This window comes from Falco rusticolus, chromosome 20 (genome assembly GCF_015220075.1).
Source record: "Falco rusticolus isolate bFalRus1 chromosome 20, bFalRus1.pri, whole genome shotgun sequence".
Taxonomy (NCBI): Eukaryota; Metazoa; Chordata; class Aves; order Falconiformes; family Falconidae; genus Falco; species Falco rusticolus.
Genome location: NC_051206.1, coordinates 683,568 through 709,249, shown reverse-complemented (window position 1 = coordinate 709,249; position 25,682 = coordinate 683,568). Strand labels below are relative to the sequence as shown.

General features: G+C 43.3%; 1 protein-coding gene across 1 annotated transcript in view; it reads left to right on the top strand.

Annotated features, from left to right (window-relative positions):
• Positions 1–25,682, top strand: part of ANTXR1 (ANTXR cell adhesion molecule 1) — a 111,270-nt gene that overhangs the window by 37,771 nt on the left and 47,817 nt on the right. The window contains exons 11-13 of the mRNA XM_037371756.1: positions 4,225–4,294; positions 4,584–4,662; positions 21,981–22,076. Coding sequence (XP_037227653.1) covers positions 4,225–4,294; positions 4,584–4,662; positions 21,981–22,076 — 245 coding nt within the window. The remainder of the gene's footprint in view (positions 1–4,224; positions 4,295–4,583; positions 4,663–21,980; positions 22,077–25,682) is intronic.

Sequence of the window (25,682 nt, the reverse complement as noted above, 5' to 3'; positions counted from 1 at the left end):
CCTCTCTTATTGAGGTTTGCTCTTCTGTGTTAAAACATCATGCATATATTGAGCCTTTTATTATTATGGTTGGGAAGTACTCCAAGGCTGGCTTGCCAGAAGGTTACACCCTGTTAATGGCAAAAGAAACTATTCACTAATGCTGGGAATAATAGATTTTACAGGCTACAGATAGTTATTAAAAGGTGTAGGAATGCTGGGTAGCAAATTACAGGAATTTGAGCAGTAGCAAGTACCTTGTTGAAAGGGCATCCACAGAAAACAGATGTATTTTGTGAGATGTTTGGCCCTTCTGCATTTCTGCACACTGCTCTGAAAGGCCTTATGCCTTGGGACTGCCTAGTTTTAGTTGCCTATGTGTGCTGTGTTCTGTAGGTTTTTTTATATAGTGAGAATCTTATTTGACTTGATAGAGTGATTAGAGCTGCACAGGTAAGGAGCACATTGTGCCCATTACTGTAGGCAGACTTTTTCAAAAGCGAGGCGTTGCAGAATCTCCTGAAGATGCCCAAGCTCTGCTCGTGATTGGTGTCTGAGATGTGATCAAGGCCTGGGCATCCTTGCTGTAACATTGGCAAAGGAGGCAAAGTGATTTCTTCACGGTTATGCAGCCAGCTAGCAGCTGAGCCAGGAACAGAAATCACTTCCTGGGCAGCAAAGTCAGCGACATCGAGCCGAGTGCTCCGCCTCCTGCCTTCCACAGCTCCTCCACTAGTATTGTCAGCTGAGAGGAGGCCAAACCACAAAACTCAGATTTTGGCATGAGATCTAGAGTTTGGGAGCATTCGAGCCCATCTCTTACTGCACAGGAATACAGCAAGTTTTTTCTGTAGCAGACAAGAAAAGCGGCGTTCTTTCAAATGCATCCTGCAGATACAGATGCAATAGCAGATGGGAAGTGTTGTTTTGTTTGGTTTCCCTATGTAAGTTTTCCAGGAAGGAGTCAGATGGCCAGAGTTATGCAAACCAAATGGATCGTCCTTTGTTTAGAGCAAAGGAAAATAATCACTAATTTTTGTGGTGAAACACAAACATTCTCCAAACAAAATAACCTCTCCCTATAGCCAGCCTGGCCAGCCATGAGTTCCCCCTCTTGGGACTTTGAGTCTGATAAACTTTCTAGAGAGGCATAGACTTTAATGCAAGTTGAGGGTGGGAAGGGAGAGAAAGAGAAACAAAAAAGCAAATGAGATCTAACTAAAAGGCCTTGCAAAATTAAGCCAGCTTTTGTTTTAGTGAATGCTGGCACGGAGAATTCTTTGGCCTTTGCTGCCAGTGTTAGCAAAGGAGAAAACAAGACATCGGTCTTCATTCTCTTGGCATGTTTGCGCTGAGGCAATGTCATAAATTTATGAGAGTTAATGGTATCTTCATAAATCAGGGTGAGAACAGAACTGTAGGGCCAGATTCACCGCCGCTGTGCCTCTGCCTTGCTTGTGCAAAGTGGGAAATGCTGGTGGTTTGATTTGGTAACTCCATTGCAAAACTGAATGCCTGTAGATGATGCAAGCGCATCATAAATCCAGTGCCTGTGCTGCAGGCGATAGGAAGTGAGGAGTGTGCACTGTATCGCTACATTGCATGCTGTAAGTGCCTACTGTCTGCCTGCCTTTCTTTTAATGAGGAAGAAAGTATGGGGCTAGCAAAGGAATATCGCATGCTAAAAACATCTGCTGCTAACATTTAGCATAGTGGAAGTGTTCTTATGTGTTCTTGCACTGAGGCTATGGGAAAATAGCAATAATATGGTACTTTCCAGGCCAACAGGAGCAGGGATCTAGAGTGATCACAGGAGCTTGAAGACTGCTCTCAGTAGGTGAGCCATGACGCAGAAGCCAGGCCTATCTGTGAAAACCATATGGCTGGCTAAAATAATGCACTTTCAGCTGTTTGCCTGTGTCAAACAGTCCTTAACAAAGTAATTGCTGTGGGTAACCCAAAAATTCAAATGTGTAGGCATGGGGTTTGCTGGAAGCTGGAAACATGAGGAAAACTTCAGGGAAGGTTACAACTTTTCATTACTATTTTATTTTTCTTTTAATGGGGTGTAAAACCTAAACATTTCCTAACCTGCCTGAGGAAATAATTGTTTATACTGCTGCCAAAGCAAAGAAGTACACCTGTACGAAGTAGGGATTATAATGTGTGATAGGAATTACTAAAGCAATATTACTGCTTTCTAGAATTTTGAGTTCAGTGGAAACCTCTCTTTTAGGAACATCTAGGAAAGAATGCTTGACTTGGTGAGTCCTGCTTCTTCATGAGGGGACAAACTCTTTTAGTCTGTATCTCTGATCTTCATGCCTCATCCAGTGCAGAAAAATGTGCTGCGTGACCCTGCTTCTGAGTGAACGCTGCTGAGCTAACCACCGAGAGTGGGGCCAGGGTCAGTAGTGCTCTGCTGCTGTTGCTCTAATCATTGTTAGGCACCATGTGAATGAATTTATCTTGGCAGCCAAGTATGATCAAGGCTCACGGCTGATGCAGAAATTACTTCAGACGAGGTTGCCACTTTCTCTTTGGCTTGTGTCTCTTCATGGCTTTCCCTCCTTCCACTGGCACCTTAAATGGAACTGCAACTTGCACAAGTTTCCTCAAAACCAAAAGACCAGACAGTCAGAATAGTGCAGATCTTCATTAGATTGCTAAATGATTTGGTTAAACTTTTAACCTTGCTCCCTTCTGTTCCCTGCTGCTGTCAGTGATGCACTGAACACTGTAACCTTACTTCCACGTTGGCAGTGTTACGAGCACCCCAGGCAGTTAATTAAGTGCACTGTGCAGTTGTGAAGAGACTAGATGGTCAGAGACCCCAGGTTTGCTGTCTGTATTCCAAATAGCAAAGCAAGGTTGTGATAATTTGTACTCCAGTTTCAACGTGGCCCCACAGAATGAAGGTCTCCTCCACCCTGCCATGTACAGAGATAAGATTCAAGATTTGGATTGAAGATGAGATTTGAAACCGATAGGTTTGAAAGGCAAGGGGGAAAGAATCTGCCAGGAGAGGAAGGGTTTTCAAACAAAATGAAAATTTCAACTGGAAAATTTTAGTAAGCTGATAGTATTGATAGCAGCTCGTTTCAGGTCTATAAGCATCTCTATAGAAGGCCCTAGAGATGGTTAAGTACAGCTGGTAGAAAGCTTCCCGATGCAGTGACGTGCTTCTGGAAGATGCTGATTCAGCAGAATCAACCCCTTCTGTGGGAATGTGTGGTTTCCAGTCCAAAAAACAAAACCCACCCAGCCTGTCTGCCTGGTTTTCTGCCAATCTGCCCAATCTCTAGTCAGCTGGCGAATGGGCTGGGAAGTCTCTTGGGATCCCCATCTGTCTGGTCACCAGAGTGATAGTGTAAAGTTCTGATTTAAGTCTACAAAAGAAGAATATTAACTAATAATGTTCCTGTTTCCCAGCGTATTGATTATTCTTCTGACTCCACTTTAAAAAGCATACTATAATTCAGGTTGGAAGTTTTAATTTAGGTTCAGTCAAATCTGCCTTGAAGTACAAAATTTCCCATAATATACAATTTTCTTAACTCAGCTATTTCCAATTATATGTAATCTGTTGCAGCTCCATCTGGTCTCCTGTATGGAGTGGCTGTGATAATTTACTGTGACCATTCAAAAAAAGCTTTGTATCTTCAGTTTTGTTGTGGCTCGGCTATGTGGCATGGTAGATTTCAACAGCACGGAGCAGCTGTAGGAACAGCGAAGGTGCTGCATGCAAGATGTGAGTAACAGGTGGTGCAGAGCCCCGAGGTGTTCAGCTCTGCAGGGGCAGGCAGTCCTCAGCCCTTTTGTAGAAACAATGGCACAACGGGCTTTGTGAAGCGACATTTCACAGTGAGAATGAGAGCTTGCTATGGCAGCCTGAACACAAGACTGTTTTCACAAGGGCTCTGCAAAGAAATGAGGAACAAGGGTGAGGTGCCACATTTCCTCATCTTTCTCAAGGCAGGTAAATGTAAGGTGTTGAATTTTAATTTTTTTTTTCCCCTGAGGTGCAGGGTATCTGCAGTTACTCTGCATTTACTCTGTAAATTCATGGGCTAAAAGCATGCCTACAGTTACCTCCGAACAACTGCTGTGCAGTAGATTTTTATCCCTCACACAGTGTTTTATCTTGTTTATGTATTGAGAGCAAGGAAAAACTTTATTTAAGTTTGGTCTTTGAGACTTGTATTACTGATCTGGTAATAAATCCCAATATTTATTTTTTTCCAGATGAGAAGCCTTTTGTAGTGGAAGATACCTACCTACTCTGCCCAGCACCTGTGCTACGAGAAGTTGGCATGTACGTTTTCTCTACATACTCAAGTATTTACTTTGCCTGTGGGAAAATAAGTCTGCATCATCTCACTATATTCTGTTGTTGCTATAGGTCTCTAATTCTGGTGTCTCTGGTGCTTGTTGGGTTAATTGGCAGTTGTGCATTGGAGCACAAGGGAGAGAGCACCATCAGTGTGAATTAACATGTACAAAAGGCTTTTCTGTGCATCAGGAGCCCATGTTCTAGAGGATATAATCTAGTAGAGGATTGTGGGCTAGCTGGCCTGACTTGTCTCTTGTGGGTTTTTTTCTAGGGAAGCAGCTCTTCAAGTCAGTATGAACGATGGTCTGAGCTTCATCTCTAGCTCCGTCATCATCTCCAGCACACACTGTGTAAGTTTCAATTCATGTGCCTAAAATGATTCAGTGGGATAGTGGCACTTAAACACAGATGTTTGTTATACTGGTATTAGAGCTTCCAAGTTGAGTAAGTTTGGTGTACAAAGAACCTGTTTCCCTTTTTTAAAGGTGAGCTTATGAGTTTGGTAAATACAATATTTTGTGTATCGTGTGTGCTGTAATGTGGCAAAGCTCTTGAGTCTCCAGTAAACACCTCAGACTGTATCTGCTGTAAGATGCAGACCAGAACAGGTCTAGCAGCAGCAGCCAGCGGCCTGGAGGTACCTATACTCACTGCACGGTGAACAAGAAGCAGGTCTGCTGGCTTTGTTAGCTAGCCTGTTTCCTCTACAACAATGGTGCTGCTAATTGTGAAGAGCGTATGGCAGTTGTGATCACAACCTTTGTCTGGAAACCAGTATGGTTGCCAAAAATAACGTGGGAGATTCTCCACTGAAGTAGCTGGCTTACGGCTGGCATCTTTCGTTGCCAGCCGTGAATTGCTGCACTCAGTCTCTGGTGGAATCAGGCAAAGGATGATGAAGCCATTATAATTCATGGTATTGCTGAAGATGCTGCCTCTGTTAAGTCATGGCTGATGGGAATAGAGTATGAAATGACTTGTGCTAAAGGAGGTAGTGGAGGAATTCACCTGCAGTTCAGAGAAGTCCTTCATGCTTCAGCATTATTCATGGGAAGGCCTATCTTCCATACAGGGAATGGTTGAGGTGCTGCTTTACTACTCCTGTGTACTGACTTAAACTATTTTTTGGGAAACCAGAGTAGTCTTGCCAGAAAGACTCTGCTTTTCTCCCTACCCAGGAAAGGCACATTGTGTTTCCATACAGAATAACTGGAAGGTGAAGCTGTATAACATCAGATTACCAGAAGTGCTCTGTGGTCCCCAAGGGCTGATGCACAAGATGAAGGAAGTCTTTTATGTCACTTGGTCTTGATACTTGTTCAACAAGGGCAAGATTGTATGGAGAGACAGTTTTCAGAGCTTACATGAGGGGTTATATTCCAAAACTTACAAAGACTTCATTATGCCTTTAAAGAAGGGAGTTTATTTTAATAGTTAATTTTTTAGTTCAGGTTCTCTTTGCTCACTGGCAAAAATGTATTTGCATTTTGTCAGCAAATTACAGGAATATTTTGGTATGTTTTGATCATGAGGCAAGACCTGGGAAAGAACTCTTAGAGAAAAATTATTCCTTCCTGATCTGCTTTCTTCTGGGGATACAATTATTATTTCTAGATTATAGGAGATGAAATAGCTATTCCTTTTCTATTGTCTTAATAGCTGCAAGAAAACCTTCAAAAATGCCTATGTCTGATGGCAGCACCTACTACTGTAATGCCTCCAGACTGCGAAACTGGATTTGCAGTGCCTCTAAGCAGCCAGAATTCCAATTCAGAACCTACATCCAGACCTAGAGGCAGTGACGTTCATTGGCTGCTTTGATAATTATATTGCAGGCTTCAGTAATCGAGGAGGCTTCTTCTGGGTAAACAGACGTTTTGCCTTTGTAGTAGTGTTTGTTTTTTCCAAGTTCCTTTTAAAGATGGAACTGTTTACCGAGACTATAATCCTCTCTTTAATTAAGGTTACAAGGACTTCGGTCCTGGAAATACCCGTATACAAAATGTGCACCAAATGACTTGTTTAATTGACTTCAGACCTGCAAGTTAGGTCTGTTGGAAGAACTGCAGCTGAAATGGGACAGTCAGAAAGCTGTGGAATGAAGTGATGGTAACAAGCAGGGAAAAAATCTAGGGTTTTCTTCCCTGTGTGCAAATGAACAATCAGTGCTTTCGGTTTCCTCTCTGCACTATATTTCAGAAATTATCAGGTTTGGAAAGAGGTCTGGAGTGTTGTCTTCAAGAAGCTTCCCAGATGGCCATCAGCAGTGACTTAACGTGGCAGCCCCACACTCGCTTTGATGCAAATGCCTTGAACCCAGTCTCGTTCCACTCCAGAAATGGTATTTAATGGGAGAAGGAACAAAGCAAGTGGCTTGATGGCCTCATAAGCTTTCCATTTCTTTATTTTCCTGTGAAGCTCTACAAAAAAACCTTCCTATGCAACATGTAAAGAATCTGCAAAGATCCCATTTTCCTTATAAACAATACCTGACCTGTTCTATGAACTACCCATTTTCAAGGACTGTCTGGAGATAATCTAGGGAAGAAAATTCAAGTAAGAGCATAGCTAAAGCAGACAGCTCCAATCCCAGCAAGTAAAGACCAAAAATGAATAATCAGAAAAGTCAGTTGGACTTTGACTCCTAAGTTACAAATGTAGGTATTTGAGGACTGGAACAAATAGAACCTAGGCATTGAACTATCTCATAAGCTTTTTTTATCACCCTAGCTGGCAAAAATTTTAGTGTAGGTTTTTATGGTAAGGAAACTGGGCCAATTTCTCATAGGTTAATTGGGCAAAGCTGTTTTGTGCTAGCATAGGTGCTGACCTTTGTTAAATATCTTAAGACTCCTAGGAATGAGGCAGCTAAATGAAGGTCAGTTTTATTGAGCAGTGAAAACTCTAGAAGATAGGAAACAGATGGGTCACTTTTGGAAAGCAACAAGGGATCAAAGCCTTTGCCTTTTCTAGAGGCACATTGTGGCTTCACTGCTATAACTCAGCAAGACCGGACTCCTGTGGCTGCCAGAAGCGAGGAGGGAAGAGGACTTAGTACTCCTGTGCTCTCATTGTGGTTTCTCTCACCAATTGCCAGATGCTGAAAGTGGCATGCTGGGATTTTTTTACCTTGCCCGGTGCTGTCATTTTTGTGAGGTTAAAAGCGCTTTTCACTTTTTGCAGCTAATATGCTGCCTTCATATTTAAATACTGAATGTGTGGCAGAAAGTGTTCTGTGGGCCTGTCCCCTTTAGGAAATGTCACTGGTTTATGTCTCTGAATGTGGTAATGCACATACCTCTCTAGGATAAACTCACTCCCTCTGGGAACAGACAGAGCTTTTGCTTGAGCCCATACTGCCTAACCAAAGTGATTATTTGCACTTTTTCCACTTGAGGTGTAAAATCTGCTATAGGATTTCAAGGAGGAGAAAACATGGGACAGTTAGGAATGAAGGCATAAGTAATGACTGACTTAATCTCCTTCTTAGTCTGAGGGACACTTAAATACATCTTATTTTCCAGCATTAAGCGATACTAGCTGTCAAATCTGTCAACAGCAAATTAGACCTCACTGAAAGCTGGTTGGGGTTTTGGGTTTTCTATTTTGTTTAAAGGAGTCAAACGTACAGCTAAAACAGCCTTAGAGCTTCTCCCTATGCTTTCAAATCTGGACACTTTGGAATCTACTTGTCTGGACTTCAGGTGTCTGTTGTGCTTTGAGGGACTTCTCGTCTTCCCTAGCTCTCTGCATCCTGAAGCGTGGCAGGCTTCAAGGTTTGCAGCCCCAAAAAAAAGTGCAAGGTTTGTCAGAAATTGAACTGCTAGGCTTCTGTCGTATTCTGCCCTTTGCTTAATCGCCTGTGCTTTCCAATATCAGAGTACAGGCATGACTGTATATCCTTTTATACCTCATTTTCCATGGGACTCAAGGAGCTGCTGGTTTAGATTCCCAAGATAAAATTGCCAGCAGTTTTTAAATTTTTTAAAGCAAGTCTCCAGGCTTTCCAGGTACGTCTCCAGGCTTTCCGGGTACTTCTCTGCAGTTCTCTCCTCTCCGTTGAAAGGTAATTGATTTTTTATTTAACAAAAGAAAACAGAAGGCGGCATGGGAGAGACTTGTAAAGATGCTTTTGTTGCAGAGGATCTTTCAGCATTTCCCTTTTAAAGTACATTTTGGGAAGACTTGTAGTCATATAAAAGTGATCTCAGCTGGATCAGGTGGAACAAAATCTCCATTTAAAAAAGGAATCAAAATTCTTCTCTGTTGGCCCAGTTACTTTCAAGCCTGAGGTATGAAGCTGTCCATAGGAGGTCTTTGGGTATTTTATTTTGTTTTTCTTCCTTGGGCTTTTCAATATGAGTTTTTAGAGGCAAGAGGGTTGATTACACAAAGGAGGCCCTTTTAAATCCCTTGTGATATGTATCAGTCCAGAATTTGCCCATCCAACAAATGAAACTCCAAATGCAAGGCTGGTCTGAGGTATAAAGAAGTATCAGTCAGAACAAAGCTTGACTCCCCGATCTCGTGCAGGGGTGGTCTTTAGTTAAAGGTGGAATTGTCATTTTCTGGAGATGGTAAAAAGCATTGACTGTGGAATTGTGTGGGACTGCTCGGTTTTCAGAGTGCAGTCTTTACCTCAAAGAAGAATGAAAGAAAGAAAAACAGGTAGAACCAGGTTAGTAGAGGAGAATTTTTTTTTTTGTTTTGGTGAATGCCGCTCCCTCTCCCACCTTCATGTTAGTTCCACGGCAATAGTGCTTTTGTGGTGGTTTGTTACCATCTTGGTTTTTCTGCTGGTTTTGGTGGCTTTCAGATATAAAGGGAAACCTGGCTGCACAATGCCAGATGCCCCCAAGATGACAAAGTATCAGAGCATGTATCTGTCTGTCAGGAGAGGAAAATAAAAGGATGCTGGGGAGAGACCAGGATATTGCACCCACTGCTTTGAGATTATAAAACAAGCGTACCCCAACTAATCACATCCCCACAGGTGGTCAGGAGCTGCTGCATGCATTCTCACAGATCCTCTCTCAGTCCCCCAGGTGGTGCAGGGCAAGAAGAGGCACGTACTTCAAGGTGGACAGAATTGGGAGGTCTGTGTCCTGCCCACCCTTGCAGGGTGCCAGCAGCAGTCTCAGAGCTGGGCTCACCAGGCAGGGGCTTGTCGTCAGTAAGGAGCTCCGTGGACAAAAAGGGGGTTTGCTTGTTGGGTGAATGCAGTGACTTCTGTTTATCTGTCCAAAATGGGCCAGACACAGGAGCTTTTGTGGTTGGGCAAAGCATTTGTTTTATTAAATTATGGCATGCAGATGAAACCCTCTAGCTTAGGGCAGAATGGTACTACAAGTAAATGTGAAGCTTGCTTGTGCCCTCTCTGTGGATGGGCAAGACTATTTTTCATTCAGAGATTTTGCTGACTGCACACCCCAGACTGAGGATTACTGAATGGCTTCTGGTAAAGCTGCTAACAGTGGCCGGGTTTATTTCAGAAGCTAGAGGGTAACACTGTGTAAATCAGGGGCTGCAGACAGAAGTTTAATCCTGCGCCCCACTAACTTTACATATTACCCAGTTAAACTAAGACAGGGCTGTCCTGAGTGTAATTTAGGGTGTTATTTGACCACTGGCAGCTACTCCAACAGAACGGGAATGGCTGGAATGAGTGTTCTTAAGGTTGGGAGACAGCATGCTGTTTATATGCTTAGCTGGAGGATAAGATGCCAGCATCTCCAGTATGATAAAGCTCAGCTGGCTGGAAATATTTGATGAATTTGTCTCTTGGCTTGCTTGTCTTGCAGAGTGTTGTGCTTTAACTCCAGCCGGAACTAAGCCCTACACAGCTGCTTGCTTACTCCCCCCGCAGTGGGATGGGAGAGAGAATCGGAACGGTAGAAGTAAGAAAACTTGCGGGTTGAAATAAAGACAGTTTAATAGGTAAAGCAAAAGCTGCACACACAAGCAAATAAAACCAAGGAATTCATTCACCACGTCCCATTGGCAGGCGGGTGTTCAGCCATCTCCAGGAGAGCAGGGCTCTGTCACATGTAACAATGACCTGGGAAGACAAACACCATCACTCTGAATGGGTCCCCCCCAAACTTCCTCCTCCTTCCCCCAGCTTTATATGCTGAGCGTGACATCGTACGGTCTCCCTTGGTCATATCCCTTCCGTCAGCTGGGGTCAGCTGTCCCAACTGTGTTCGCCCCCAGCCTCTTGTGCCCCCTCCAGCCTACTCACTGGTGGGGTGGGGTGAGAAGCTGATAAGGCCTTGACACTATTAAGCACTGCTTGGCAATAATGAAAACATCTCTATATTTTCAACACTGTTTCCAGCACAAATCCGAAACACAGCCACATACTAGCTACTATGAAGAAAATTAACTTTGCCCCAACCAAAACCAGCACAGGGAGTTACTAATGTATTGCTCTGAAGTTGTTTTTTCAATATCTATACCTTTTAAATAGTGTTTTTCACTGTCAAGTTCTCTGTGGGGAAAGGAATCCCTCCTTCCATGCAGAGGGCAGTGAGGCTGCGTTGTTACTGCATTACCTAAACAAAAAGGAGCAAAACCAGGCAGGGATGTCCAGGTTCCTCTGCTGCTGGCAGAAGATGCTAAATGGCAGCCCTGAATAGTGAAGGCTGCCAAGGCCACGCACCCATTAGGGGCAAGGCATCGTGAGGCATCACTTCTAAAGAAACGCCCTTAAGGCTGTGGCATTACACTGGCCCAGAGAAAAGTGGGCTCGTTCCCCTGTGTTCTTTTGGACAAGGTAATCTCTTCTCTATAGAATCCAATGTGGATTTAAAAGCCTCTCTCCAACCCTTGGAGTCAGGTGTGACTCCTTGGACTGAGATTTCAGGAGGAGATTACCCTGGCAAGCATTCTTTAGGAGGCTTGTGAATGTGTCCTGGGCATCTGCTTAGCAACTGGGCCTTCCATTTCTGAGCCTCAAGGAGCTATTTTGGTTATAGGTAACGTCTAGTTATCAGAACTTGTCACTATCTGTCTCTGCTTGACTCAGATTAGACAGAGGCCCCTTCTGGGACAGATGGACACACAGACGCACCCAACCGTGCTGATATTCTTTCTTATTTGGCCTTCATACTGCAGTCACACGATGGATCTGACTTACTCCAGGTGCTGCGTAACCACAGAAAACAAAGACAGACCCTGCCCCCACATCGTTAGTGTTCAAGTCCTTGCAGCAAGGCTATTGACTTCAAATGTTCAGTGCTCTTGCTGGCAGCCAGGCGTGCTCAGCTTTCCAGTGCCTGGGAAAGGCCTCATCTCCCAGCGTGGGCTGGCGGGGCTGCTCTGCAGGTGAAGGAGGTGCCTTTGCTCTCCCTGGCGGAGGTATCTGTGCAGTAGGCTACCCGAGGTCCAAGGTACCCAGCAACTCAGTGGAGCTGTCAGAGATTGCGATAATCTTCAGAAACACATTAGGTGTGACTTCACGGTACGTGAACAGTATATTTTCATGTGCCATGAAAGACAGAATTCTTGTTGCCATGATAGGTTTCCTCTCCCTTAGCTTTTAATACTAGTTTTTTATATTTTTTTACATGTGCCTGCATTTACAAACGAGACACTAAGGCAGAAAATAAAGATTAATGTAGCCTCTAGTCCCAGTCTGGAAGTTGACGATTACGTTGCTGCAGGTGTTACTGCGTGGTCGCACACTTTCTACCTTTTATCTGACTAGAATGTCTTAATTGGGTGGCAGATAATTAATGATGAGAGTTTAAGAAGTAGTTTCATTCTACTGAAGTCAGTGGGCCTGTGATATTTGAAAGCACCAAGAGATATAGTTTGCTAAGCATAAAAATCCTATCTTGTAACAGCAATAATATACAGCATAGGACACAAATGCAATGGGAACTGAGCATTCTCAGCTTCCACTAGTGCTAAGACTAAAACCCAAAAGTTATTTCTTCTTCCCCAGCTGTTAGTCTGAACCTGCCACCAAGCTCATAGGCAAAGCTGCCCCACATCAGGCTTTAGTGGTATGAACGCAGTGTGTGTTGCCAGCATTTACACCGTTAATGCCTTGGGAGTGTAGGTTGCCGTGGATTTCCCACTGCTTGAAGGAGAATGAGCAAGTAACGGCTGGTGGAGTTGGGAAGCTTTTAGGAACGGGAGTAAATCCCTTCTTGTGTTGGAGAGTTTGAAGAAGTGAAAGAGAGAGAAAGTATTAAATACCGCTTTATGATTTTGTACACATGCTGATGTGCACAGAGCAGGTTGCACACCAAGCATTGTCAGGACACAGGAGTGTACAACAGAGGAAATAATTTACAAGGCAGCATTTAGAGGCAGGAAGTCAGTCCTGCTCTGTGGACTTGGAGGGCTGCTGCCAAGTTCTTCAGTGAAAAAAGAGAGCATCTCGGAGAGAAGCCAGGACGAGAATTAAAATAAGTCTTTGTTCATTTTCTAAAATGCTCCCAGAAGAGGAAAAACTACTAATGACCTCTTGCACTAGCAACTCTAAGACTCATAACTGGGAGGTGAAAACTGCAGGGCTGCAGTGACAGTGTAAACCAGGTCTTCCTGGGCAGTTCTCAGTTGGAAGGAGCATCGCTAGGTGATATTGCTGTGCTCCCTGTATCACCTAGTGAAACACGTGATGCTTCTTTGCAAGAAGGTGAGACAATGGAGATACCCAAACATGGGCTGGGAGAACGTTTCTGTGGCAAGATGTTAGACTTGCCTTAGACTAGCATTGACTGAAGCTCGATTTTATTTGCTGTGTGTATCCAGTTCACAGTGGATGTCTTCCCAGGTCACACCCTGTTCATTCAGGAGGAGGGCTAGGGGAATTATGCTTCTAAAAAGGAGCGTCTTTCAGCTCAAAAGGGACATTTTGAGTCAGGGCAGCTCTGGGAAAGCAACTGCATTTGGGAGGCATATGCAGTGCCTAAGCTGGGCTTGCCCTCGTAAGCTGGGGTCCTACCCAGTGCCAGTAGGTACCGGCCCCTCCTTGCCTGACATGCTGGTACTCCAAAATCACTTTTGGATGGAAAGGTGACAAGGTGGTTAAGCACACTGCTGGGCAGTTAGCCCTTCCACAGTCCGAGATAGGACTGTGTGATAATCTAGGGGTTTGGAAACCAGAGGAGAGCTGCTGGCTAGCAGTTGGGCCAAGCCAGTCCCTGGCTGTGGAAAAGGGGCTTCTTGAAACAATTCGTGTGGAAGTGAATGGATGCAGTGGCTTATTGCACCTGACAGTAACTTGGGGAAGAGAAACTCTTGCATAGGCAGATCAGAGAATGGGTTATCTCACAGTGAAGCAGTTGTCTTGGTGGCAACCCGTAATAAATGGCTTGGGATGACCAGTGGGGTGACAGGTGGGGAAAAGGCCTGCCATTCTGGAAAGAGACAGCCCCTCTGGTCTCACATTTCCGGTTGCGAGGGTGCAGGAGCCATTGAAATCAGTTAAAAAGGAGAATTTGGTCTCTTAACCTCAACAGGTTTTGCATTTGACAAAAGGAGGTGGGTACTGGCACAGCTTCACTACATCTAGGTACCTCGGTTTTCTTCCTGTGGCTATCCAAAAGGCTGAAGGAATTCACACCTTTGAGTTAAACAATAGTGGATGGATTTGATCTTTAAATGTGGAGAAAGAAATAGGTAGAAAATCAAGAAAGCACTGCAGGCTTGTAGTAAAAACTAATGATGCCCTTCACTGAAGGTTGGTTTGGGGTTTTTTTAATTCAAAAGGAATGTAATTCAGTGCTAAAGTAGGGTTTTTTCAATTGTGACTTTGTTCTGGGCTGCACAATTAAGGCTCTGCTAGTTATCGGTGTTCTTAAGTCAGCAGGCAATTAAAGTGCATGTGCTATTGTATCAATAGAGGCTTTATGAAACTGCAGAGTAAATTTAATGAGCACTTTCCTAGGGCCCTTGACCTGTATATTATTAGTTGAGGTATTGCTCTGTGGGAACTCCAGGGCATACGATTTCAGGTTTGTTTCTAAAAGAAATTGTTCTTACATGCTTTATGCTGCAAGTATAATAGGCAGTGAATGTTTTGGCTAATGCAGGTCACCCGAAGAGTTAAATGTGCAGAGATTATTTCACTCCAACATTGCTACACAGGCTGTTTTATAATACCCTTAAGTGTGGTAGGCATATTACAAACAGCATGTTCCTATGGTTTGGAAAGTAGGGATTTACGAAAGAGACCAATAAATTTGAGGTGGGGGCAGGATCACAGAATGGAAGTTCTGAAAAGTTTTAATTTGGAAACATCAAAATAGGTTGTGGGTATGCGACTTTTTTTCTGTGCCAATGCTGAAATTAACTAGAAAATACATGCTATAATCTCTATATGCATGTATACCTCTAACAGTAAAACTCATTTAAGTTGAAACAGAGCACTTTGAAACAGTGCATTTGAAACAAAACATTTTATTTTATTGAAATGTTTTTCCATTGAAAATGTGATTTCAATTTAAACTGAGTTTCAGAAGGAAACTTATCCCAAACACATCTTGTTGTGTGGGTTCAGGTCATGCTGGCATGCTCTGAGACTTGTCAGACTCCAGACAAACCGTTTGGAATGGCCTGTGAGGAACTTCCCCTGTTCAGCTTTGCGGGGTAGGTACATGAGCGTTAGCTCAAGGAAGGTGCTCCTGAAATATCTTTTTTTAAAAAAAATATTTATTTATTTAAGTGCTGGTTAAATGCTACAAATCTCATAAACATGCACAGAGGCAAGACATTCCAGAGCTGTAGCATGCTGTTTTCTTTCCTGCCTTGCAAAGGAGTAAACCCAAGTCAAGCCATAAATGGTTGCTGTTTTGACAAAGTCTAATTCCACAGAATTTTGTCTGCTATTATTCCAGTTGCTATTCACCTCCTGAAATGGATTTAACATACTTCTTTTTAAGGACTGTCTTCAGGCACAAATGGAAACCAAAATAACTGCTTAAGTTTCACCTCAAAGGTTTTGTTGTTTAGCTATAAGTGATGACAAGAGATGGTTGTTTCAGAATAAAGCTCCTTGGTGCCTCCTCAGTCAAAATAGAAATATCTATAACTGAATGTGCACTGTCAGGAGGAGCACTTAAGCTGCTGGCATTATTTCATTGCAAGGGAGTGTGCAGATTGAACCTGAAAAGAGCACTCAGAGGCCTCTGCCTTCGTGCTGGCTGATTTTCAGGATTTTCAGGCTATGTGATGTCGCAGCCACAAAGCCGAGGCTTGCACACTCACCTCCAGGATGAAGTCTGAGGCCTCACAAGATGCTGTGACCTCTGCCTGTAACTGTAGGGTGGGATTATTAAGATGCTCATCTTTGGTTAGAATGCTGAAGGCTTGCAGCTAAGGAGCCCTGCTCCCTTTGATCTCTGCTGCTTCCTGCAGTGAGGCTGTTAAAATTGTGACACCTGAAGTTTGATGATTAGCAGGTAATAGCACGACCAGTAGAGATCTGAGCAGACGTTTAGTGGCACCAAGTCTTACCACTGTTTTTAGCCTTTGGTTCGGAATAGGTCTCTTGGCAGTGAAATTCAGGGGTCAGGAGCTTTTGTGTCAGAAACAGTAAAAGAATTTGGAGCATTTTACCAAACCAGATGGGATGTTCAAGGGAGCTGGAAAACCAGAGAGGAGAGCATAGGCTTTTGGACCACAGCACCTCTGAATGGGGAGGCGCCTGTCATCTGAAGACTACTGAATCCCAGCACTGGTGGAGCGTATATAAAACTGAAGAGGGAAAGCTCATCAGTCTGCAGGGTTTTGTCATGTGGTTTTTGATAAGCTATCCCACCAGATCCTATTGTATTTACTGCAGGATCCAGATGCTATGCCTTACCTGTGAAGCACTAGCCAAGGACTGTACGAACTTGAATTCTACCATCAGTTTTGCCATATCTGCCTTTCAGAAAACTTGCAAACACTTCTGTTGAGCTGGAAATTTTTAAGTATTTCTTCTGAAGGAAAAGTTCAGCTTGTTTTCATAAGCATCAGTCAAGTATTAGAGAATTGTTTTCCCTGACCAAAGATTTTTCCTTGTAACAGTGGGTGTAATGATTACTTCTCCTTCCCACCATGTGTTTGCCTGCTCTGTGTGGAGTGTGAACTTCTCAGGACAAGGGTTGTCTCTTGCTCTGGGTTTATACAGCATATGGTGATGCGAGCCTTCAACTGGTGTTTACACTGGGCTGAAAAGCAAATAACATAGGATGCTGCAGAAGTCTGGTTTTAAGTGTGCTCTCATCTCCTTTCAGCTCTGGAAGGAGACGAGGGAAACAGATGCCCCTCCCAAAGGGGCAACTCATTTCACAGCACAGTAAACTTGGAAAAAAGAAGCTGAGAACACCTACACTGGTTGACCCAGACCAGGTCATTCTTGCTGGCATCCCCTGCTGAGCTTGGCTCCCACTCAAGAAGCTTCGCATAGATGCCGATCAGAGGCTAGCATTGCAGAACAGTGCATTCACTGAGTTTTCATTTCCTTTTAGAAATTAGGCCAGATTTTTCTGTTATATTAAAAGAAATTCCTGTGTGTGATAAAATAAATTATAGACATCAGTTTCTATTGCTGTGATGGGAGAGTCCCCAGGAGAGGCAGAAATAGAGAGAAATAGAGAGTGGTTCCTTCACAATAAAAGCTGCCAGAGTCTCTCTGGTGTGAAAAGGCAGGGTCATCCTTTGTCTTCCCTCCCCTATTGACTAAAGGATGTTAAAACTCTTTCTCCTTTCTCTGCCGGGAGAAAACCTCTGTCTGATTTTGGATGCCCCTTCAAAACTGTACTCAAGATTTTCATAAAGCTTTTTAAAGGCACTTCATTCTTTTCCTACTAACACCTCTGAAGGTTTTCAGCATGTTATTGCTCTTCCTGCTTGGAAAATGTAAAAAAGGACTGGGATACAGGAGCCATTCCATCTTCCCTGTCTCTGGAATGACATTAACCATGTTTCTCCTCTTTGTAAAGCACCTAAGGTTTATTTGAGTTATTATTACTGTGGAGTCACCCTGAAGCGAGGCTTGGTTATATGGCTGTCTTCATGCCACTGCTCCCAGTTCTTGGTAGCAGTGCGGATGGTTCCACACTCCGAGCCCTGAAGCAGTAATGACAGCAGCTTTCCAGCCTGCCCTGGTGGAGACATCACAGGGCTACAGGACAGCCCCAAGTCCTCTGCTGCAGTAAAGAGCTGGAAAGGCTCCCACAAGCTCTTCTGCATACACAGGGGAACGATAGGCTGCCTGTAGTCCTGACAGCAGCCAGCTGGTAGGGTGCATCACTTTTGTTTGCTAAAGCAGTGGGTGCAGAACTGGATTAAACAGAATATTTAGGGTTCTTACTTTCCAGTGAAGTATGTAGGAGTTAGGACTAAATCCTCTTACTGAACCCAGCCTTCAAGCCCTACTAGAGCCAAGCGCTTGATGCATGTATTTAATACATGTTCATCCCTCTTAGGTACAGCATGAAGTCAGCACATTTAAACACATGTTTAAGGTTAAATCCATTTACTTCTGTGGTAACAAGCATGCATGCTACCCACCTCCTGATCCCTATAAATCGACGGTGCGTTAATTTGTCAGCCAAAACACATGAGTGCATTTATTAGATGCACCTAGTACTTCATTCATCACTCCTGAACATCAGCATTCAAAGCTTTTGAGGGTCTGTGCGCTTTAGGAATGTTATTCCAAGTTACCTTTCTGGAATAGCTAATGTATGCTGTAAATGCCAGTGCAGTAAAGTGAGAAACTAGGAAATAAAATCTTAAACAAAAATAGTATTGGAAAACACAAACCAGACCAAATTCAAGCACAACAAAAAATGTCCATCTGGTGCACAGTAGCATTTTTGGAAAAACTCTCAGAAACAAGCCATAGTTCCACTGAAATGTCAATGAACTCCTTTATGTTTATGAACTGGTATATGTTTGTTTCTATGTTAAAAGTATTGAGGATGCCTAAGAAGAAATAGGAGCTTAATATCACAGATTCTCTTTTAGCTTTGTCTCTCCAAATATTGTGTGCGTGCTTCCTGGGGCAGCCATCTCAGTAGGCAACAGCAAAAGAACTCTGGGGGATGAGTCATTTCCTCTGTGGCATGACCATCACTGCAGTGGCCATCGCTGTTCGCTGACTATTAAAGGAATGTGCATGCACCTAGTTTATACTAACCTTCTTCTTGATAGGATCTTCCCAGGGATTGCGTGCGTGCCTTGAAGGAGCGCGTTCCTTTGAAGGACAGCACATATCCAAATGTTTGTGGGTAGAATTAAGGAAATAGCCGCTGCTGTTTACTGGATGAGATTTTGCCATCCCTTCCCTCTTCTCTCTGGAAGTATCTGTGGTCCAGGAGGTGGGCCAGGTTGCTGCCTCATTGCAGAAGGATCCCCTCAGTCAGTCTGGCTTCTCACAGTCCGTAACAGTTCCAAGTAACTGCTGAGTGAAAGCATATGTATGTACATACACACACCCCCCCCTTGCACACACATATAGCTATGTATGAGGAAATGCCTCTAATATGTTCTGCTTCAGGCTTATTGATATCTTTATATTTTATAATGTCTTTCAGAGGTTGTTTTCCATTGTTCTTTAACTGCCGGTGATACCTGTAGCGTTTTCTTGACCGTGTTGGTCTCTGGCAGGGAAAAGGAGGCTTCAAGGCCCAGCTGCCTTGTGTTCTCTACCAGCCGATCTGTTTTGAAATCTACATGGTAGAGTTTTAGCATGTCAGATGTGTAGCACCTTGAAAGGTCACATAAAGAGCCCGCTCTTTTATACGTTACTGTTTCTAGATAGATAGCAAGGCGTTTCAAAATGACTCCAGGCATTGCCTAGGTCTTCCAACAGCTGTCAAGAATAAGTTGCCGATGTTTTACACTTGGCGTTTGGCAGAGGCTCTGGCAAGTACCTTAGCTGCCTGGCTTTTCTCAGCCGTTCAGGTGTGATGGAGTTGTAGGCTGTTGATCTCACTGTGACCACAAGCACCACGGTTTTACCTTGGTGTAAGCAGTCAGGATGAATCCCTGTGGGAAAATAGCACTGATTTCAGATAACTGTGCACGGCTAGCCACACTTTGTCTCTATAGATATTTTAAATGGAAAATTCACGAGTTCAGTGTTAAAATTCTTCTTTTTTGGTCTTTAAAATGAAAGTTGTTTTCTTGGTCTGAATTGACAGCATTTGTTCAGTAAGCGTTAAACACAGCTCATTGAATTGTTCCATGGTTCACTGTTTCCATGAGCATTTGTATAGTTCTTCCAAATTTTGATTAAAAAAATAATGGAATGAAAACGAGGCATTTCAAATGCTTCAGCCCTTTTTAACCAGCTATGACTGGGAGAATGACATTCAAAATGTGAGTGGAACTTTTGCAAACTATTTTAGCAGGTGTATTTTCCTGCTTGGTTATTATTCAGCTTGGATAAGCGGCAGTATCTAACTAAGCATTGTTCTAGCTGTATAAAACCATAGCTGTTACACAGAATGATAGCTAAATTCTAGCAGAAGCTGACAAAATAAAGATAAAACAAACCAAAAGCAGAGTTCAAGCTGCTTTGGATCATTATAGTAGGATTTATTGTGTATATATGCTTTATCCTGATCTGACTTGCAAGGGTTTCCTCAAAGCCCCATTTGCAGCGGTGACAGCCCAGTCAGAGGAGATGAGGGTAGGATTTGCCGTTCCTGCTTAAGGCTCTCAGTGTGACACTTTGTAGCTATGGCTGAACCCAGAAAATCCAGTTCATATTTGTCTGGAATATTTTTATGTTTGTTCAAATACAAGAAAAGGAATGAATCCAACGAGGAATTATTTCTTTGGGGGGGTGGGGAGAGGGGTAGGGGGTGAAGTGTTCTGGTTTTGATATCTGAAGAGGGCTTGTTCCAGCAGACTTGCCTGGCAAGGCTTGCTTTAGCAAGAGGCATTACCTGAGTGAGAAATGTAAGATTTGGTAAATCAAACCCTTCTATGTCCTCTGACTTTTCGCTGCTGTGATACACAGAATACCAGCTGGCCACATCAGCAGCCTTGCAGAGAAACAGATGTGTTGGGGTAACGTAATTGTTCTTTACAGATTGTTGGGGGGTGTGTGTGTGTGTAAAGATGAATTCTGTTTGAAGAAAACAGCTAAAAGGCCACTTTAATTTGGTTTGTATTTTTGCAAATTGATTTTAGGATATTCTTCATGACAAAATTTTTGTTTCAGTATAGGGGAAAAAGGGGCAGACAACAGTTAGACATAAAAAGCCTTATTTCTTCTGTAATTTCATGGCAGCAAAAAGTCAGGATCACGTTTTCTAGAGTGTTGAATGTCAGCAGGTTCCATTTTGCAGATGATGGATATGACACTATGCTGTCTGTCTAGGGGAACAGCATCAAGCGTCCAGCTTTGTCTTTTCAAATGAGCTTTTATTTTGTGTTGGGGTCCAAGTTCCATTTCCAGATGTGCCTTTGGTGAATTCTTCTCCTGTGGGGACTACCCCTCTGTTGTTTCCAAGTGTTGAAGATCAGGTTGTCTTGATCCAAGTTCTCCAGAAATCCCTTCAACACCAGAAGAGAGTTTGGAAACGGCTCTCAACCTGACTTTTTTTTTTTTCCATTATTCTTCCCATTATGGTACGATGGGAGATCATCTGGCCATTGGATTACAATGATTTAAGCAGGCACCCAATTTTCCCATCCTACGGGTCAGTCTGCTCTTGAATGTGTCCTTAATCTGGCATTGTGATCTTGACACTTGGATGGGGGTGGGGTGGGGGGGTGGGTGTTAAATGTCCAGCTCTTAGATCAAGAACATCTCAAACTGGCTTAAGTCAGGACTGCCTGCTTGCTTATCTCGGAACAGGATGACGTTGCGGGGGAGCGGTATAGGGAAGCTGGCATGCCTCAGGAAGCCAAGAACATCTGGTGTGGGTTAAATCTAAACAGCAAGAAATAATGCACATTCAGTTTTGATTGCTGTATTGAGCTGGCTTGTGCAGCACTTCGCATTGTTAATCAATATCAGAGAATTGCAAATGCATTTTTAAATGGGGGAAGTACCCAGTTAGAGAGGAAAGGATCTTCTAGAGTCAATGGCTTCTGACTGCAGATTGTTGTGGTGGGGGGTGTGTGTGCGTCCAACTCTCCTTGAAAAGCTCATGGCAGAACTACCCTGACTCAGCACTGCTAAGAAGAGCAGGATGACCCGAGTCATGGGTCCATGGAGATATTGCTTCAAGTTTTCTTTTTGGAGCAAACTTTAATGCTAACATTGTGTTCAAGTTTATAGTGCAAGAGGGGAAAAGAGTTGCAAAGGAAGGGGAGTGCTTAAACTGCAATGAAACTGTGTTGTGAGCTCTTTTTTAGGTCTTTTTTTCCAGTCTTTACGGTACTCTGAGGAATATTACATTAATTTGGATCTGAAGCGAAATAAGTGGTTTGCGTAATTGTGAGGCTCAGAAAATTGAGACAAAACCTATAACTCTCTAGGAAGTGAACTGGAGGTCTCAGCCTCTTTGCAACAAGGTGGCAGGAGCAGGTGCCACATTTGGATGGATGAGGAGGGAGGAAAACTGCATTTTGTCTGACAAATAAATGGAGTATGGCAATGGCCTTTAGCACATGTGCTTGCCTGGCAGCAGGATGCACAGACTGGTACTGTGAAACGGGGAGTTTTGTATTAGTGATGCTTACATTCTCTGTGTTTCTTTTCCAGTCAGATGGGACCATCCTGGCTATTGCTTTGTTGATCCTCTTCCTCCTGCTGGCGTTGGTTCTTCTCTGGTGGTTCTGGCCTCTTTGCTGCACAGTGGTAAGTGACAGAAATCATTAGCACAAAACAGCAATTCAGTGTTGACTGAATGTATGAAATGAGTGGGAAGGAGGCAAAGTTTTCCAGTAAGAAAGAGCGTAGGACTGGTCATTGAACAAGACAGCATTTCTTCCATTGCTGGCACTGTTCTGCGCTTCTATTTCATCTGCCTGACCTTTGGATTATACCCATGAAATAGCAATGTTGCTAATGTACAGACCTTGTCAGGAGCCTTTTAGTCTTATTTATTGATCACAAAATGGAAAAGGTTTGCAGAAACATATTAGTTGCCATGCCTTTTTAGGAAGGAATGGCTTTTCTGGATTTTCTAACCCGTGTCAGTATCTCAGTGCTGGAGGGCTCCTGTAGAAGGATGAACCCAGGCTGAAGCCCTTGTTCTGCCTCAGGTACAAGGAAAAGAGATTTGTAAGTGTGCAAATTTTTGCAAGATTAACTTTTCTTCCTGGCTCGCAATTTCTGAAAAGCTCTTTGAAATATCCAAATGACAGTTTCAGATGAAGCACAACTATGCTTCACTGAGCATTATCTTTCTGCCACGCTTTTCACAAAATGTTCTTTGCAGTTAAAAAGCACAGTCACAGAGTTAATAATTAAAAAAGGCAGACAGAAATCAGGAGAAAACAGAGGAGAAGGAAGAGGTCAAGGGAGGCAAGAAGGCAATCACAGGACTTGAGACAAGCTTTTCTCTCACACGCAACCCTGGTGTTTGTCTGCAAGGATCTGTCATAGCCCTGTACGTCTCTGCTGGTCATCTCCTAGGTCTGCCTTTCCCAGTAAAGATCAGGGCAAAGGCTCATTATTGTGGAACGTACAACGAAGCTTGTGAACAGTGAAGCTCTGCTTTTGCTTTGGGTCTTGTTCATGCTGCAAATATAGAACAAGAATTAGGGATGTATAAATGTCAGCAGAATTGGAGTCTGTTTTTTGTGATTGTCTGCATGTAATGTTTCAGATGTTTCTTTCAAAACTGCCCAAACTGGCTCTAGTTTCTGTGTCACCATCATTATTCCCAATTTTAAATCACTTACCCAGTGCTGCAAATTTGCATCTTGCTGTACCAAACCTATGATCCGGTGCTGAGAGTTCTGAAGCCACAAACTGCAGGAGCAGTCACATTTGAGGATGAGTCTTTGTCTGGAGATACATTTCTCTGTCCAGAACAAGTAGGGAAGTGTTGCAGGGAAAATCTTAGTTGTCTATTTCTGTTTCTGGCTGGAAATGCTAGGGGGTAAAATGCTTCTTTTCACAGTAGTTTGGCACCTCTGTCCTGAGATGAAAACCAGAAGGGAAAGAATATTTATTTGGACTTTTCAGAACAATAAAAATCAGTTCTAAAAATGGCCAGAGGATTAGCAGGGTGGTAGGTTGCTTGGAGCAGTTATTTGTCTTAACTAGATGGCACATTCCCAGAGAAGCTGGGCTAACTTCTTTGTTGGCGCATCTGCATAGAAGTCAATGGAGATATGCCCTGTACAGATGTTTACACTGGGGTTTGGTGGAGAATTGAGGTGTTGGAGAGGAAAAGCTCTAAGTGATGCTGCCATTTTAAGGTTCTGTTACAGGAGAAAGATGAAGCTGATAGGAAAAAGGCATAAATAAAAGCAGCAGGGCATGGAGTAAAGGGAATATTGTGAGGGTAGTATGGGTCTGCTGCAGTGGGATGATATGAGGATAGTGGTCATATAACAATGTTCTTGAAGTGTGGGAAATACAGTCCACATAAGCAAGATGGGTGCAGCAGAGATAGGGAATCGCTTGTCCACATGAAACTTTCAAAGGTTAATATTTTCCAGTTTTAAATTCTGTACTTAAAAGTTAGTTGTAGCTAATCTCTCCTCCTTTACCTCCCACATTCCCTCTTAGCAAGGTCTTCAAGTAGGGACTATCTCACTGATACTTTCCAAATGTAAGTCAAACACATTCCTTTACTTGCTGGAGAGGTTTTAGTTCAAGAGCCTGTATGAAATCTCTTCCAGCTCTCTGGGATGGCAGTCCATTATGTTTGGCAGTACATTAGCAGCTAAGATACCTGACTGTGTATTGCTTACCCAAAGATTCTGTAAAATTATAGATAAATTCACAGAGGAATACTCAGCCTGTAGGACTTAGGGTAGGGAGAAAGAGAGCATAGCAGTGCTTATTTACTAGTTTGGTAATGGCACATTAAGGAGTGCAGTGTTGTCCAAAGCACAGAGTGAGTTAAGGGCAGAGGAACTGGCTTGCACAACAGGCAAGAGAGGCAGGCAAGCAATAACCTCTAATAATCAAACCGCAGACCCAGAGACACTGCTGTGGATTCAAGCCCAGGGATGTTTCAGAGATAATTGTGTATGTGTCCAGGGGACAAAAAAAAGAAAAACAACACAACAAAACAAAACCAACACAACTCTTTCTGACCAAGTATAAATTTGTTTCTGAGTGACAAGCACATTTCTAAACACTGAAATTCCTCTTGGCATGCTTTTTAATTAAATAGGAATCATTATTATCCAGCAATTCTTCAGGAAAGACACCAAGCCAGCTTCATCCCTGGAGTAAATGGACTGAAGTCAATAGACTTACTCTGGAGATTTATCTGGAACCCAGTATCTCCTTGGCATGAACTCATAAAGAAATGCTGTTTCCAAACGTATCCAAGTTTATTGGTCTCAGAAGTATTCTGGGATGAAGTCTGGAATTTACCACTCAGTTTACAGTAGATGCAATTGTTGCTTAGTGGATCAGAACAATAATAAGGTCTTTGCTGTGCCTGACACCAACACAGGCAAAATTTCCCTTGATATCTGTGGGGGGATATTACAAAAGCATGGGAGCCAGTCCCTAACCTTTCAAAAGGTTTCAAGGATGTTTATTCAAAAACAGCAGAAACCAAAGAAAGATAATTCTGTTAAGTGGACATCCCCAGCACTGTGCACGTTAGAAGAATGATGGCAAATACAAAGACAGCTGTAATAGGACGGCCCCGCTTTTCCTAAGCAGAGAATATCTGCAAAACAGCACATGCCAGATCCTGGCCTTGTTGATGTTAGTGGGCATCTTGCTGTTGTCTTCCCGTTCCTCCTCTTTCCTGAACACAGTATAACCTGAAGGAGTCTGAGTGATCATAGTAACTGTGTGTGCAAGAGGCTCTTTAGGTGCCCAAGGGTGAAATTGTTCTGGGTAGGAGGCCAACACAAGGCTTAGGTTTAATGTTGATGTAAACCAAGTAGATTTTAATGTAGATGTAAGCCAAGTAGATAACAAGCCTCCAAAACTGTCTTAAGGAGGATTTCACAGGCATGTTGTTAGATCGGCTTGAAAATGGAGCTGATTAAAGCATTGTGGATGTATAGTGAAGGCATAATCAATACGATAGTTGGAAGGCTTGTCTGTGCTGGGGCAGTTTCCCTGTGCCAATATGCAGCACCACACTAAGCAAGTGTCCCCCACGGAGCTGAAGTGGTGGCTCCAACCAGCCTGCCCCAAGCCTTGAGCCAAACCTTAGCTAGGACTGAATCTTAGCAAGGGGTAAAATGTGGAGGGTATGAGTGGAAATATCTCTGTGGTGCGGCTGAGACTCAAAGCATTTCCCCACATGCTCGTACA